The sequence below is a fragment of the Podarcis cretensis genome, assembly GCF_951804945.1.
Source record: "Podarcis cretensis genome assembly, chromosome: 2".
In the NCBI taxonomy this organism is placed as follows: domain Eukaryota; kingdom Metazoa; phylum Chordata; class Lepidosauria; order Squamata; family Lacertidae; genus Podarcis; species Podarcis cretensis.
Window position 1 is genome coordinate 98,152,788 of NC_137171.1, and position 17,568 is coordinate 98,170,355.

The 17,568-nt window shown below is 39.1% G+C and overlaps 1 protein-coding gene and 1 long non-coding RNA gene across 20 annotated transcripts in view; one reads left to right on the forward strand and one right to left on the reverse strand.

Annotated features, from left to right (window-relative positions):
- LOC307209260 overlaps positions 1–155 on the reverse strand; it is a 2,241-nt gene extending 2,086 nt beyond the window's left edge. Inside the window, exon 1 of the long non-coding RNA XR_013835487.1 lies at positions 1–155. This exon is cut by the window's left edge and continues 769 nt beyond it. This is a non-coding gene — a long non-coding RNA (uncharacterized lncRNA).
- FOXP1 (forkhead box P1) overlaps positions 1–17,568 on the forward strand; it is a 549,153-nt gene that overhangs the window by 497,992 nt on the left and 33,593 nt on the right. For all 19 annotated transcript variants that reach the window (XR_013834841.1, XM_079961999.1, XM_079962007.1 and 16 more), the window contains 2 exons: positions 1,951–2,038; positions 9,591–9,674. Coding sequence is in view for 18 of the 19 variants with exons in the window: in XM_079961999.1 (XP_079818125.1) it covers positions 1,951–2,038; positions 9,591–9,674 (172 nt within the window). In the remaining variant the exon portion in view is untranslated. The remainder of the gene's footprint in view (positions 1–1,950; positions 2,039–9,590; positions 9,675–17,568) is intronic.

The following is a 17,568-nucleotide window of genomic DNA, read 5'->3' on the forward strand; positions in this document are numbered from 1 at the left end:
AAGCTGCAACTCACTGATGAACATCAAGATGCCTGTGTTGGTTGCATTCTCAAACGATACCTTTTTAGGTATCCTGATAAGAGCATCCAAAGGGGGTGCCTAAAGATTGCCATGCATACAGTGGTAAAGCTGCAAATGAGCTTCTAACTCCTCTCCAATATTAAGCTTATATTAGGCTTATATGAGGGACGCGGGTGGCGCTGTGGTGTAAACCACTGAGCCTTGGGCTTGCCAATCAGAAGGTCGGCGGTTCGAATCCCTGCAACGGGGTGAACTCCTGTTGCTCGGTCCCAGCTCCTGCCAGCCTAGCAGTTCGAAAGCAGGTCAAAGTGCAAGTAGATAAATAGGTACCACTCTGGTGGGAAGGTAAATGGCGTTTCCGTGCGCTGCTCTGGTTTTGCCAGAAGTGGCTTAGTCATGCTGGCCACATGTAAAGCAAGATGAGCACCGCAGCTCCAGAGTTGTTCGCGACTGGACTTAACTGTCAGGGATCCTTTACCTTTACCTTTTAGGTTTATATGAGCTTATTTCCTTATTTTATTTGTTTATCATGTACAGTACAAACAGGATTTACAGAAACTCTTTTGCCCAAGATTTTAGGGATAATTGTAAATACCGATTCCCAACTAGGTGTTGTCTCACGTGAAGGAGTACTAGGAAACTTAAGTCCAGCAGTGCCTAGTAAAACTAACAAAGCAAAGCTTGCCCTTTCAGCTAGCAGTGATTCTGAATTATGTGCATTCAAACTATTCCTGTTTACTTTGGGGTCCATGGGAAGGCAGATTACAGCTTAATCCCAGAACTGGAAGAGAATGTCATCTAAGCTGTATCCTTTTTTATCTGAATATTTTATTTTTTAAAAAATACTTAAAAATATGTCTCCTACACAGTCCTACTAAGCAGACTCACCTTTTTAAATCAGTAATATTTACAATATAATGTGGTTAGGATCAAGTTATAAGGCTGCCTTCTTAAATAAGTATCATTCATTAGGAAAAGGTGAATGTATAGGAGCAACGTCAAAGAACTGGTTGAAGTTGCTTACGTTTCCATTGAAACAGCAAAGGCAGGGTATAAATTGGGTGGGGGAGGGCAACAAAATAATAAAAAGGGAACTGGTTCCGATAATAGAATGTAGTGTGTATTCTTCAGGGTGCTCTAGTGTCATTCACTTCAATCATTTTTGCTCAAGGAGAACACTTAAGAGAACTGGCTATGGCCACCCAGATACTTTTGGCGGGAGGGAGAGTTCAAAGCGTTGGAAGTTGTATGTAATGTTGTGTGCCTTCTACAGTTTTGTTTTTTGAGCTACTTAAAATGGGTGTTCAAAATAAATGCCAAACCTGCATATGTGATATTTTGGCATGTGCAAGTTTCTAATAATGCCAAAAAACCATGTGCCAGTACAGTATTTGAGACATGAAACACTATTTACTGGCTGAATTAGAAAACTATCTCTTATGAAGGAAGATATTCAAAACAGGTATTCTACCAATTTTCTCATAAGCACATACTTTTCTGTGCTTCTCCTCCATTTAATTCTCTTTTTTTCTCCTCCAGTTTTGTGCTATTTTATTTTCTGCCGTGTGAATGTTTTAGTCTATTGTGATGATCTGTCACATGCACCAATTTATCCAGCATCATTTTTCTACATAGATGTAAAAATATGTTTAGCTTGTTTCCTTAGTTATATTTGTATTTCTTATCAGTGGGGCGGGGGAATCTCTTCTGCAGAGTTTTGTCACTAATGTGAAACATTCATTTATTGAAAATACAAAGACCCATATTAACAAGCACTATTTGAACCAGGACAAGGGTATTATTCAAAAAAACAATAATCCGATTTTCTGGGTGTAGTATTTGGGCTGCTTTACTCATTCTGGTACTTACATATTTACTTCCCTTTTTGTTTATCCATTTCACTTAATGATTTTTTTTATGTTGTTACAGACATCTCAACAGTGAGCATGCGCTGGATGATAGAAGTACAGCCCAATGTAGAGTGCAAATGCAGGTTGTACAACAGTTAGAGCTGCAGGTAAAGATCATATTTTATATTAATATTTCCCAGTATTAATTGAGTCCGATGAAATGAGTTTTGCTTTGCCCAACTGTAATTTAAAGAAGAGCTTCCATCATTTAAAAATTTTGAAAAGATTGCCATCTTGGATCTCTATTCATATATAAAACTGAAAAGAAAATGGAAGTTTAAATGCACTACATTACTCAAAATTATCAGTACAAATTTAATTTATCCTTCAATTTATTCTACACTGAAACTTTTTTTGGGGGGGTGTATACATTTTATTCCAGTGTGTAGAATTGGTGAAAACATGGAAATGGCTTGTACTGGTTTCCAGACGTGTCCAAGATTGGAATGGAGATTGTCTTACTCATCAATCTAAACATTCATTTCTTTACATTTCATTACACACACACACACACACACACACACACACACACACACACACATATTTCACAACTTTGAAATATATGAATTCCTCTACTATTGGAAAAAAAGATTTGTTTTAACATATAATTTATTAAGGATTTATTAAGGGAGTGAATTTATAGCGTATAAAGATGAGCAACTACAGTATGGTTATCACTGCTTTTTAAGTGTATTTAAAAATCCTTCCAAGCCCTTGCCTGTCTATGCCTTATTGCTCTTTGTGGATTGACTTTCTTTGTGTGCAAGAGAGTAGGCAAAAGGTTAGCCAAAGAAGACAAATTAAAAACAATGTTGTACATTCTATAGTTACCATTCAAAAAAAAAATCCATCTTATTTTGTATGCAAGATGGTAATGTAGAGATATATGGAAAGCCGTGGGCTAAGTGCAGAAGATAATTACATTTGGAATTTTACTGAGTTAGTCATTTACAGCTTCAAATAGTTATAGAGAAAAATCAGCAAAAACACACTTAAAACTTTTTGTTGTTACTTTTCCCAGATAACCATGACTTGTATTTTAAAAAATTCCCTTTTATCTTCTTATCTCACAAATTAGAATTCTTTTGTCCAGATATCCTCCTAAATTTTACTTTCTGCAAAACCACGGTCATGACGCCCTCTCATTAGTATTAACAATATTTTAATACAACTTCTTTTAGAAAATCAAACACAGCAGGAATGATAAACTTCAGCAAGATGTATTTTATGAAAAATGTTACGTAGTTAGGAACAGGTTTTCCTTGCTGGCTGCAAAAAAAAAAAAAAATGGAATTTAAGCTGGTAAGCTCAGAGGTTATCTATCAGGAAAATATTACCTGTATATTACAACTTGAGAAAGGTGAATTTCCCGTCGTGGTTTTTTTTTTTACATGTATGTGTGTATGTTTTTGTGTGTGTGTGTGTGTAGATATAGGTATTTCAGTAATAGAATAGCTGGAAGTTTAGCAAGAAAGGGCTTCACAATTGAAAGCACTCAAAATATCAGGCCTGCCTTAGGTAGATGGTTCCCTAAATTAGCAGCCTTGTAGGTCATTTATTGCCAGGATAGTAAACAGGGAGTTCTTAGGAGCAGGTCTCAGGCTCAGTCAGACGTCTCACTATATCTAGATATGAACAAATGTAGGATTTCTGGTCCAGTTGTTGATTCCTTCCTGCTGTCCAGACAAGGGAGGGAATTGGTGAGCTTATGGCCCACTCCTTTTTCCTGCTCTTTCCCTGGGTTTCATCTTCAGGAGACAATAGCTACTGAGGATTTAGATGACACACTGGACCAGTTCCTATGCTATTAATCTCTTACTTATCCCCATTAGATGCCAATATAATACAGAGATCTCCCTATAAAGTCTGGAGTAGTGATATTTACTTGGGACAGTGTGGAGAAATTCATCTTGGTTCACATTTTGATGTGATTCTCTGTAATCTGCACTTCCTGCAAATAAGTATACGAAACAAAACACAGTTTTGCTTCAAAATGTGCTAACAAAAAATGTGTATTGTCGGGGAAATGTGAAAACAATTTTTGTGTGTGTGTGAAATAGTATTGAGCATCAAAAGCCTGAATTCCACAGTGAGATACCGCCTGCAGACAGGTGAAAAGATCTGGTTCCTCATCCATTTCTTCCCCTCCTCACCCTGTGAGAAAAACAAATACTTTGGCAGGGAATTGATAGCAAAGCTTGTTAGTGGTCTTTGGCTCTTGCTCATAAGTCCTGGAAGACCTCCACTTCTGACATCCAAACAGTGTAGGGACATAATGAAAAAGGTAATAGCAATGGATGGACTGGATGGACCAATCTGTCAATTTCCTTCAGTTCACCAATTTTCTATGTTAGTTTGCTTTAAAAAAAAAAGAAAGAAGAAGTCCCTTGTAAAAATTCATAGTTTTAGTGCCCATTTTTTGCAATGCATTTTTAATATACTATTTGTGTAAAGTGCTGGTGGAGTTAGTATGACACCATAACCTGTCCCACATTCCAGGTTGGCTGCCTCCACACAAATCTGGGATTCCTGCATGCACAATTACCGTACTTTTCTGTGTAGAAGACTATGTTTTTTTACTCTAAAATAATGTTCAAAATAGGGACGTGGGTGGCGCTGTGGGTTAAACCACAGAGCCTTCGGACTTGCCAATCAGACGGTCGGCGGTTCGAATCCCTAGTTACATAATTTAAATGTTTGATTTAATTTAAATGTAAGTGCATTTCTTTTTTTCTCAATTGTAATTGCACTTATAGGCTGCCGTTCCTCCAAGGCAGTTCACAGTTTTGAAATACCAAAACAAATAAAGGATATAAAGTGTATAGCTTCCCTTTTGGAGTGGTGGGGGGGGGGTGGGAGAAGAAAGCCACCCATCTATAGCAGGCCTTGATCTTATCGTTGCCTTCACACGTCTCACCTTCCTTCCCACAGGGTGGGTGAGGAGAGGACAATCCAGCTGGGGCAGGACCTTATGTCATCGTTGCCTGCCTCCACTGCTAGCCTTTACATTAATCTACTAACTTTATTGTTTGAGGGGTATTTTACAGTCAAGTGGTGTATTGTTCGATCAATCAATCATCAATCAATCAATCAATCAATCAATCAATCAATTGTGATTAATCAACTAAATATTCTTTAAGCAGTTGACAGGACTAGGGGGCTTCTTTTGGGGTTGCACATTTGAAATATTGGTGTGGCCACCACTGGTATCCAGCTGTTCAATTATCTGGAAAATTCTATTTCAGTGTTTTCCAAAGACTTCTATGCAAAACCTCACATTGGGAGATAATGTGCTTCTGACAGGTTCCTGCTTGTGGAAAATGCTCCTATACTTTTGGGTTAGCCGTCACACGTTACAGTTTCAGGCCTGAGTGTGAATGCTTTCCCACAGCTTAAAAATCTTAATGTGAGGTGTGATCCCAAAATACATGTAAAGCCAAAATTAATTAACTGATTAAAGTGAATAAAATTGTGAGTACAGATAAATGATTAGCCAGAACATTTCCATCATTAGAAACCTCTGTGAACAGATATACAGTCGTACCTCGGAAGTCGAACAGAATCCGTCCCGGAAGTCCGTTCGACTTCCAAAACGTTCGGAAAACAAAGCACGGCTTCTGATTGGTTACAGGAAGCTCCTGCAGCCAATTGGAAGCCCCATCAGATGTTCGGCTTCCAAAAATAGTTCGCAAACTGGAACAGTCACTTCTGGGATTGTGGCTTTCAGGAGCCAAAACGTTCAAGAACTAAGCCGTTCGACTTCCAAGGTATGACTAAATGTCCCATTAGTTCAGGAATGGAGAACTTGTAGCCTTCCAGATGTTGTTGGACTGCAACACCCATTATCCTTGGCCATTTGCCATGCCAGTTGAGGCTGATGGGAATTTGAGGTGAGCAATGTCTGGAGCTTTCCCATCCCTGTATTAATTGATAGCAAGGGCTGACCATAGTCTGTAGTAGATTTGACTTAACTGATCTCAAGTTAGCCCTTTGACTCCTGAGATTATGTCTGCTTGCATTGTCTGCAAAACAGGTAGAGCAAAAGGAGCATTGATTGACTCCTGTGAACTCTCCAAGAAATGCAAGTAGAAAATAAATGTCATGTAATAATATTGTACTTCCCGGCCATGAACACCTGAGACCCCCAACTTGCACACTTGGAGTTTTACCTATTATGTCCTCTGCAGCACTTCCATCTCCAAGTGAAAGAAGTATTTAAACTGTAGTTTATTATTCGTCCTTGGGTATTATTCTCACAAAAATATGGATTTAAAACCCCTTGTGCTATATTTTGCCTTTTCTCTGTTAGCTCTGCTAGATTGGAGCCCTTGAAAGATAGCAGAGTTCCCAATTCCTAGAGAAGAGCTGTGTCAGTCTCTGCAGCAAAAACAATGTAACATTTTGTAGGATCTTAAAAACAAGCACATTTTAGTAGGCACAAGCTTTCATGGACCAGACTCCATGTCATCAAATGAATGCAAGTCACTGCTTCATTAAAATTTCTGATGGTGACATTGCAAAGAACAACCTTCCTCCATATATACATAGGAAACGAGCTTATACCAAGTCAGACTTTTTAAAATCTCAGGTGCTGTAGTCTGTTCAGACTGGCAGTAGCACTTCAGAGTATGTAGCAGAAATATTTCCTATCACCTGCTACCTGATGCTCTTAACTGGAAATGCCAGGGGTTAAATCACCTGTATGCAAGACCTGTGCTCTAGGCATCTCAAGGCAGGGATGAAAGGCCCTTCTTTCGAACACTGGGGGGCTGCTGAACAGTGTCAATAATGCTTAACAAGATGGACCAATAGTCTGACTTAGTGGCTTCAATCGCACATAATGCTAAACTGTGGTTCAGTTCTAAGAGCCTTTGACACTCATGCCCTCTTTTCCTGCTACTACACAACCAGGAAGCAGGGCTTCGGCAGAGTTTAGTTTCTATTTCAATGAGGCTTGCTATCACAGGTGAACCAGGGATTGTGCTGGAACAAGTTAGTGTACTAGGCCATCTTCATAATAAACCATGCCTGTTTTGAAACTTACTGATGTTTGTTTCGATTCTTGGGAGGCTCCTAGTGATCATTGCAGCACATACAAGCAGTGCCAGATTTACGTATAAGCTAAACAGCTATAGATTATGGCCCCACTCTCTTGGGGGGCCTCCAAAAAATTAAAGGAAAAAAACCTGGTTGTACATTTCCAAAATATAAGATAAAAAAACAAATAAAATAAAACCTACATACAGCGGCTCCTATGATGTAAGTAATGGGCTTCGCCTGCTAGCCTGCTCCCTAAAATATCACTGCTTTGCTTACTGCTATAAATAGGGTGCCTACATTCTGCATGGACTGTTACGTGCAAATGGGTTTAGGTACCTATTAGGTCCATAAATTACAATATAGCATATATTCAACACAAAAAACAGTGACAATTTGTTGACAAAGGACAACTGGACATATAAAAGGCCCCATGACCTTCAGGAGCTTAGGGCCTCATCAAACCTAAATCCAGCCCTGCATACAAGTAGTGATCATTAAATGCAAAGTGTTACAATGACAGGTCCCTGTGTTCCTAAAGAGGTCTGCATTCACAACTCCATCACTCATGGCAGAAGGCAGGAGCAGCCTGGAGCTGGCTCAGATCAGGCACGGAGACATCAAGTGAAAACCGTGAGGCAAGATTGGGATCCAGGTGTTTCCACCTGTCTGCACATTCAGTGGGTAGAACAGGGAGCTCTGCACCGTTGGGGTAACACTTGTAAATTGGCCCACGCGGCTGGGTGGAGGGACACCTTAGCCCAATCTGGAGCCTAGCACTAAGGGGGTTATGCTGTGTGCATAAGGTTGGGGGCTTTTCCACACATAATACATGATTTTCTCCTTCTTCATGGAATTGATCCTTAAACAGTAAATGAAAGTGTGTCAAACAAGAAACCCTGTTTGCTATAATATAAGAAAAACGTGTCTCTTCCATTGTGGTTGTTTGCACTTTTGAGAGAACCACTGCGGAACTGCTTACTAGCAGTGTGTAATCATTATGGAATGGGCGTGTGCACAGTATGTAGTATACAGAAAACAATGCACACAGCGGAGAAAATTTCTCAAAGACATAATTCATAACACAGATAGCCCTGAAAGTGGCCCTCTGGTTTACCATTTAGTCAAAAGTTACAAGTGCAGCCTCCCCTCCACAAAATACCATTAGCAGCCGCAACTTCCAGACCTTAGGAGCCCTTTATGGTGCCATGCTGATGACAGCTTACTCACTCCCATGGCTTAACAAGCCCTTGCGACTTCTTCTGGATGATCTAACTGAATAGACAGGAGTTGCTAATGGAGTTAAGGGTTTATATTAGTATTGCTTTTTGACCCGCAGAAAAGCAGCCCAAGGAATCCGTTCATTCTTTGTTTTATGTTTTTGTCTTGAAACCAGAAGTCTTTCAAATGTTTCACTTACAGAGTCCTGCCCTTGCTCTAAATATCTGATTATCTGTCTTGTTCATTTCCATGGCTCCTGAAATTTATTCTGCATAATCCTATACCCCCTTTCCTGAGAGGAATCCCTATTGAAAACATTGTGACTTACTTCTGAGTAAGGCATGTATGGGACTGCACTGGTTACTGTTTTATTTGTTTTAGCTCTATGTGTTTTAGCTATACTGCATATGTTTGATTTTGCTTTAAAAATGCAAATAGCTTTGAAATCTCTTGAAATGTAATACATAATTTTAAAATGAATAAATACACCTGTCCAAATATTTTATAACCTTAGTAGAAAGCTTGGAATACAGGTAATCCAGCAGCCTTTATTGTTGCATAATGCTTCGCTCAAAGGCCCTAACCATACATATGTGTATTTTGTGCTTTGAGGTCCATGTACCAGCAAAAGAACCATCTCAATTGTCTTTTGAGTTTCAAAACTTTTTTTTTTTTTGTATGAGCTGCACCCAGTCAGTGCTATAAAGGACAGAACCCATAACAATACCCAAAACTGAATGCATCTTGGTGGCCTGAGGCAAATGCGATTAAGAAAAGGAGAAGCCTTGCTTTCTCTTTTCCCCCTCTTCCACAATTAAAGCTGTCTCCAGTTCCTGTTCTATGCAAGAACAAAAGTTTGGTGCACCTTCGATTTTTCCCTCAAGAGTTGAGAATTAGCAGCATTTGTTTCATTCTCATTGAAGATGCTGGGTAGGGGGCAAAACCATTGGAGCAGTGCAGAATAGTTCCACAGGGTAGGGAATCTTCTAAGTTTATTTTAAAAGTTTAACCAAAAGAGCACACACTTCTTTTACTCACCGCATTTTCCTTTGTGCTTTGCCTCTTGCCCATGAATTGGGACAGGGTTGGTGAGCAAATATGATTCATTAATGTCTTTTAGCTGTCACTGCTGCAATGAACGCACAGGTGCCAGCAGGTCTAGAGCTGCTTCAGTTGAGAGCTAATGCATTTTGCTTTGCAAAAAGCTGATACCCAGCACCTAGAGTTTTGTTACAAACACACACACACACACACACACACACAGAGAGAGAGAGAGAGAGAGAGAGAGAGAGAGAGAGAGCGTGCACCATATAACATTTCTGAGAAATTAATAAGGTTTTGTTTGTTTGTTCTGGATTCTGTTCACAAAAATAACTTATGCCATTTTTCTTTCCTGTTTAGCTTTCGAAAGACAAAGAGCGCCTGCAAGCTATGATGACACACCTACATGTAAAGTCAACTGAACCAAAAGCTACACCTCAGCCTGTAAGTATCTGCACTGATAGAATAAAGCTTCACAACAGCCTCTTTTCCCACCTAAGAGCATAAAAGACATGCGGGCTACTTTACAATACCCATCCAAGTGAAGACATGCACATTCTTCTCCTTTTTTGCGCCCTCCCCTGTGCACATCCGGTGCTGTCCTCAGAACTTGTGCTACGGGTTAGGGGGAAATCCCCAAGCAGATTGGGAGGGGGGCAGGGGAGGAGGAGAGGGGGAACAATGCTCTGCTGTGCAAGAAGAAATCCTTGCACTAACAAAATGTTCTACTCAGTGCCACGCTGAATTCAGCCCTAAGTGTTTTATGTGTATTTGATTTGATTTTGCAAAAAGTAAGCCAACAAATCTACTCATTTACCTGCGCACTCAGCTGGACTTTAAAGAGCAGACTTTAAAGTTATGCTTTAACTGTTTTAGGAATGACTGTCTACTCAGAAATAATGCCTACTAAGCACAATGAGAGCTCCCAGTAAGTCTGTTTAGGACTAAAGCGTACATTTTAAACTAGCTCAGAAGCTGTTCTCCTAATTTACATGTATAAAATAAATGAAGAGCTCTACCAGGGCAAAATAAATATTATGAGGGATGCAGATAGCATGTACCACTTGGTTAGCCATCTTATGGAATTCCATCCCCACTTTATAGCCAGATATTTAAGTAGGTTATGAACAAACACAAAGTGATGAAGATGATCAGAATCATCTAATATTTATATAGCACCTATCATATTCTAGATAATAAATGAGTTTTGGATTCATGTCATAAGGAATGCTCGAAGGAGTGTGTCATACTCTGTTCAAGAAGGAAATCCTGGACAGTTTGCAAGATTATGAGCAGAAAGCAACACTTGTTGTTTAGTCGTATCCGACTCTTCGTGACCCCATGGACCAGAGCACGCCAGGCACTCCTGTCTTCCACTGCCTCCCACAGTTTGGTCAAACTCATGCTGGTAGCTTCGAGAGCACTGTCCAACCATCATGTCCTCTGTCGTCCCCTTCTCCTTGTGCCCTCCATCTTTCCCAACATCAGGGTCTTTTCCAGGGAGTCTTCTCTTCTCATGAGGTGGCCAAAGTATTGGAGCCTCAGCTTCAAGATCTGTCCTTCCAGTGAGCACTCAGGGCTGATTTCCTTAAGAATGGATAGATTTGATCTTCTTGCAGTCCATGAGGCTCTCAAGAGTCTCCTCCAGCAACATTACCCATCTCTTTTTTAGGTGTGTCTCTTCCCTATAGAGAGATAATTCATCTCCTAAAAGCATAGCCTAGAATAACTCTAAAAAGTTGCACAGGAAAAAAGTGGAGAATATGAGATAATGGTGAACAGCACAGTAGTTCCTAAACAGGTCCTACTGAAGTATGTTAAGTCTATGTGAAGTGCATTTGTTGGTGGGAAAAAAAAGATTAAGGGATGTAAGGGATGACATGAGAGGTTTTGAATATGAAAATGCCTACTATTCCTCTCATTGGTTTCCCCCCTCCCCCCCCCCATCACTGTTCTAGAGCAATTTATTCTCCAGGGAACCTGGAAAATACACATTCCCTTCTAGGAAAACAGAGGTGCAGGGTGCTTTATGTTCTCTGTTTCAATAATATGTTCTGTTTCAGACATTAATTTCGGTCCACCAACTGCTCATAGGCACGCTACCATATTTGTGGGCTAACAGTCTTTGACTTGTATTTAGTTAGTCATGTGTTCGTTTTATTTAGACTGGTCAAAAAAGTAAAAAAATACCACAAGTAACCAATACTTGACTATTGTGCTGTATCACTGCATATAGTTTACAATCTGCATATTGATTAAAGTTGACTATAGATCATCAATAATCAATTAATATTTGCATAACTCAGAATAAAATCAAATAAACGCAGTGTACCTTTAAATCTTACAGATCTTAAAATCATAAGGCAAATCACTGCCTTGGTTTATCACATGAAGCAATTAGGAATTTTAAGGTATTTTAATTAAAGGAGTAAAATTAAAGTATCTTGCATTTAAGATGTTTGCTTATCGAAATTTTTGAATGTGAACTCCAATTCTGACCGATGAACTACTTTTTTAACAAAAGATCAAACATTTCATTAGAATCCCTGATCCCTTTCACTCTCTTGATCCATCTTATTAAAGGATTTTCTGCAGAGTAGATTCTTATAGAGTGATGCAAAGAGCATAATGGTACTCTTAAGTATAATGCACAGTTAAGATATGCTTTCTCCTTATGTGCAGCTTTCCTGTAATCCCCTATTCTAAAAACAAACAAACACTAAACAATATGCATATGATAAAAAGAGAATTGCTTGGAGAAGCTTAGTTGGAGAGTTCCATCTCTCTTTGGTAAGAAACCTTGTTTCTTAATATCTGCAGCTGCTTTCTTCTCTTGGACCCATAATCAAACACCCACCCCTCTTCTCTACAAGGTGGTAGCACTCTAGAAATGAATTCAAGCAACATGTAGGTTACCTCTGCCCAACTGAGCACATACCCCTGGCCCACACTAAATACCAGCTTTATAATTGCACTGCTAAAGCTTTGCTGGTGATGCTGTATGACTTTGTGGAAAGGTTCTTCAAGGCTTCTTATAGTGGACATGTGGAGAAGCGTCACCCATGCAATAGGGATTATAATCTATAGGAAGTTAATGCGTAGTGATCTGACCAGTATCCAGCTGCTGAAAATCTGAGAACTTTTGACCATGAGCTCCAGCTGTACCAGTTGGGGATGCCATGATAAGTACTGCAACACAGCTAATAAACAGGAAAAAGCAGTAGGAAAAGGAAAAAACTGATCTAGGCAATGTGGGAGGGAGGATGCACTTTCTTGATTAGTATTAAAAATGTTTTGCATTCTGGAAAATTATAGCTTTGATGGGGACCTCCTACTAAATTTATTTTTAACTGCTCTATTGAAAATTCTGTACCACTAGTCAACATTATCTCTCAGTTGCTCAGCACAGTGTTTCTCTATTAAAAGAAATAGGCATGAATATTTTTGACTGAAAAATTAATAGCTTTTGAATTCATACACAGCAGGTTTTCTTTTCCAAAGAAGTCCAATATCGCTGCACAGCACTTGTATAACCATTTATTTAGAGTCCAAGTCAAACCTTTGACAGCTAGAGCAGTGTTACAAGCCAACATAAAGAACTCCAAGATGTAAACCAACAATAGGCAGTCTGTGTGAGGTTTGCCATTGTCAAATACATAGATTGTTTGGATTAGTTTATGTAAATGTACTGTTGTATTACCCTTTGGGGGGAAAAAAAGATCACATTTGTGTATGAAAAGTGGTTTCGTTCACAGGCAGCATTATAAATTCCTTATCCTTTAACTTACATGTTAGAAGTAAAAATTGGTGCCTGACAGGCCTATATTGTGTGACACTCTGTTGTTGGATTGAAACGGCCTTCTTTTCATTTATTGAAATATAGAAAATTTTATTATAGATACCATCAGATAAATCAGAAATTATTAAAATATGTATAGGTGAAGCATTCAAAAATTAATTATAAAATGTAGGAATATAGTGTTTTGCATATTGTGCTTTCCCTGTGAGGGGGGAAATAGCAAAGGCATCACAGAGTCTAGGCTAGACCTCACTCCTTTTAACTCAGCAGGATAGAACTTTGACTGGGAGAGATCTGATGACCAATACTGTAATGCGAAGTATTCTCTACACCCAGTAATTAATTTTTCCTTTCTCCCTATGACTGATGCAAGGTGTATGTTAGCTTTAATATCTTTGCCTATTTTTAAAGGCGAAAGTAAGAACTGATGCAAACTTACTAATAAAACACGGATGTAAAATTGCGGCTGAGTGGGGCTTGTAATGCTTGCATTAAAAATTCACCATCAGCTAAAAATTGAGGATCTGGCTGCACAATATGAGCTTTAGCTGTCTATTATTTGGTTGCCATAGGTGTTTCTCGTTAGTCAAGTGCTTTGGACTTGACTAGGTACATAAATTAGCACCATATTTTGCTGAACTCTTTGATCAGTTCCCAGTGCTACACAATGAATCAGGAGTCCATCCAACCACAGAGAGCAGCAACTTGTCAGATATAATCACAAGGAGAAGCATGTATGAGATTATCTCCTTAAAATAAGCAATCTCTTTGCAGCGTGTTGGAAGTGCTTGCACGTTCCTTAGCTATCATATATCAGCCACATGCTTAAGGTCCTGCGGAAGTGAGCATAATTCCAATAAGTGCATATTGAAAGAAATCCCTTTATGAACAGCTTTCAAACGTGGTGGGTGTGGGTGGGGTGTACACACAAGGTGCTTGCCAGGACGCAAAAAGAAGGCACTCTCGTTAAGAAAAATATTGGTTAGGCGAGTGAGCAAGTTAGCAGGTATACCGTGAGGACCAAACTATATAGGTATGCCTGTGGAGGAGGAAAGCAAAGCCAAACCTACCCTAAACTGGGTGAAAATTGTAGCAGGCAGTCAACTGTATTTTCCAAAACTTATCTCTGAAACCCCCATTTGCTTGTGGAATTCACAGTCAGTGGATGGTGTGAAATGATAGCTCTTTTCATGTCTTTAGGACCATGGTGAGAGAAGCCTTCTTCCTGATCTCTTCTACACAGCCCACCTTGTGTTCATAACCTGACTGGGTCAGGAGGTGAAAACTGTATTCTTTCCCACTTTTTGTTGTGTTGATTGACTAGGCGGGAGTTCGGTGAACCTTAAGGCACTCCAAGACCCTCGTAGTCTTGCATACCTCTGTTTTCTGTTAGTCTGCTGGTTCTTCTGAGACTTGGGAGTGAAGGAGCGTGTCCTCAGATGAACTGTCAATCTTTGCTTTGCTTTAGAGGGGTAAGCTCAAACAGTCTATTCCATGATTTAGGGAAGCCCATCTTAAGATATCTGCTTTTCTAGTCACTCCTGTTGTGTGAGGCGTTCCAAGAGCAGAAGTGGCTGGAGAATACCTGTCCCTGTGCTCAACGCACACATCAAAAGGTGGCTGTGCTTTCTGTTACATCCTACTGTTGACCTGTAATGTCAAAGAAATATTACAGCAGTTCACATCACTATTTTTATTTTAGTGTCTGAAATAAAATTTAGCTGAATATTTTATCCAGTATTCTCTTAATCTCTCTGACGTTCTTGTTTATGACAGAACTTGGAAGCATTGATATTCTAATGCACTGATATGCTTAATGTAATAGTTGTTCCATTATTTTCATTCATGCATGAGGTTCAGATGACGGAGGGAAACCAAGGCACAATGTGCTTTTCGATGGCACTTTCATAGCTACAAATTGCGCCTTGGGAAAGAGAGAAGGAATACATTCTTCTTTCGTTGGCTCAAAAGTGTTTTTTGCATACCTGGCAGTACATCCGTCTTTATAGAGCTGACATAACTGTTGGCTATTTTTTATGTATTTTCCTTTACCCTAACCACAGCAATTAGGATTGTTTTGAAATCCTGTTTTTAGCAACTGTAAAAACAAAGCATTAAAAAATAGCCTTTTAACTGTGAGGTAATGACTGAGCATTTTAGCTGCTGTAGCTGTATTTTATAGTTTGAAAAATAATGATATGTAGCAATAAAAAGAGATTTGCAAATGCAACACACAAAAGCTGTTTTTATATACTGTTTTTCATTAAGTCCCACTCCTCAACTTGGGTTTCCTTAGTATCCCTGCCAATAACAACACCTGCTAAGTGATTGCTGCCTGCCAAATCCTGTGTTGCGTGCAGATTATATATATATATATATATATATATATATATATATATATATATAATGTAAAATTTTCGTGGATGAAGTGTTAAAGCACACTAAATCTAACAGTCCCAACACACATCCACTTTCTGTGGCTTAGCAATTGGTGTCCATCTCTGAAGTCCAATTACAGCAACTGTTTTAGCCATGATCAGAATGGTAGAATCAACAGTGGAGAAATTGCTGTCCTAAAGCACCACAGATGGGCTTAGCATAGCTTGTATGATTTCCCCCTCTGCTTGAAATCTGCTAGTCCTTTTGGTGTGTTTGCTGCTTTTTTGTCACTGTTTGCATGCATTACCTTAGACCTAATGGAAGCCATTTTAGCTATTATTCTTTTGTGTGTGTTTGCATGCATACAAACTTACATGTGTAAAAAATACTGTTAATGATTTATGCAGCAATGGTGAGGTACGGTTGGGTGAGACTTATTTTTTATTCCATTTGAGAACATTATTCTTTTTAAATCAAGCAGGAGAAAATTCAGATTATTATTGTTATATATTTATTTCTGTCCCTCCTTTTTCCCTGATGGGAACACAAGGCAGCTTTCAGAAAAAAAGTAGAGCCTTTCTGAGTGGGGGGAGGGGGTTAATGCCTACTTCAGGTTAAATTGTTGCAGACTTAAAAGTGCAGTGAGAAATTGGCTCTGGTGTTATTTTCTTTGTTAATCCTTTGTGATAAGAAGATCTTGGTCATCTGATTTTAGGACAGTTCACCCACCTATTATTTTAAAGCCGTTTAGTAGTCAGAGTTGCATTAGAATTGTCAGAAGATATTCCAGAAACTGGTGTATATTCCTACATTAACTTTGGTTGGTTGTAGTAATTAAACATATTTTTGAATTGTGTAGAATAGGGTTGCTGTATTTCAAAAAGTGAAAATCCAGACACAAAAGTTGAGCTTTTTATTGGCAAAGTTGTAGTTGAGCTTTCTTTTCTTTTTGCCAAAGTTGCTGAGCTTCTTTTTTTTTTTTTGCAAGATCTTTAAAAAAGAAGTTTTTGAGCTATTTTTACACTTCCGACATGGGTTCCCACATGTCCGGATTTTCCTGGTCATTCTAGTGATTTTCATCCAGACACCATTTCCGACGGCCAAATCCTGGTTATGTCCAGAAAATTCCAGATGTATGGCAACCCTAATGTTGGATCCATCCTTAGGCAGAATACAGAGCCAGCTATTTCTCAGCAGGAGAGAACAGAAATAGTTATTAATTCATAGATATTGTCTATGTTCAGGTACAAACTCCCAACCATTTCAAGCAGGTTCTGAACCACACACATTGTCACTTACTGACAACGCTTACAAGATGGAAACCAATAATGCTCAGTCTGCTTGTTGCTGGACAAAAACAAATAGCTAGTTGCCATAAATGCCTGGACAATATAAGCTTGCGCTAACACGTCCAAGTTGAGGACCATTCTCCACAATAATAAAGCCTGGGTTCAGATTTGTCTCACTCAAAATAAATTCTACCAGTCGAAGCTTTGTGTCCGTCAAATGCCTCTGTGAGCAACTTTTGAAACCAGAGCAGCATGTTTTTAAATAGAAAATGCAAACATTGAGAAATGGTGTGGCATTTCCATCAGGAAAGGAGACCTTCCCAGTACAAACCCTTCCTGATCTTTGCCCTGCATAATCATCTTTGGCTGCTGCAAAGCCAGAGTCTAGATGGGGCTTTTTTCATTGTTAATTGATGATGATATTAAGATTTAATAGTTTGTAATGAAGATTAATATTTTAGATCCCAACAAAAACCAACACAATTCATAGAGTAGTTCTGCTCCAGTTCACAATTAATAACTGAATTTTGAGGCAATGGAAGCAGTGCATTCTCAAGTGTACTCGGTGTAAATTCTCTCTGCTGCTACCCCTTTACATTTTTGGCACAGTGGCTGACCAAGGTTGGCCTCTTGCAAAATGTGAGATGCTATCATCACTGAGCAGAAGTCTGACAAGCAAAACTTCTATAGGAAGTGACGAGGTCATCGTTTCATTAACTTGTTGGTTCTGTCTCCCAACCATTGTCGGAGGTGAGACACAATGCTAGGCTAGATTCCTACCTTCCACCACCTTCCCCCTCTTCTTCTTCTTCTTCCCTCTCAGATTGCAGTCATGTTTAATTTGGAAACTGGGCTCCTTTGGCAAATTAGC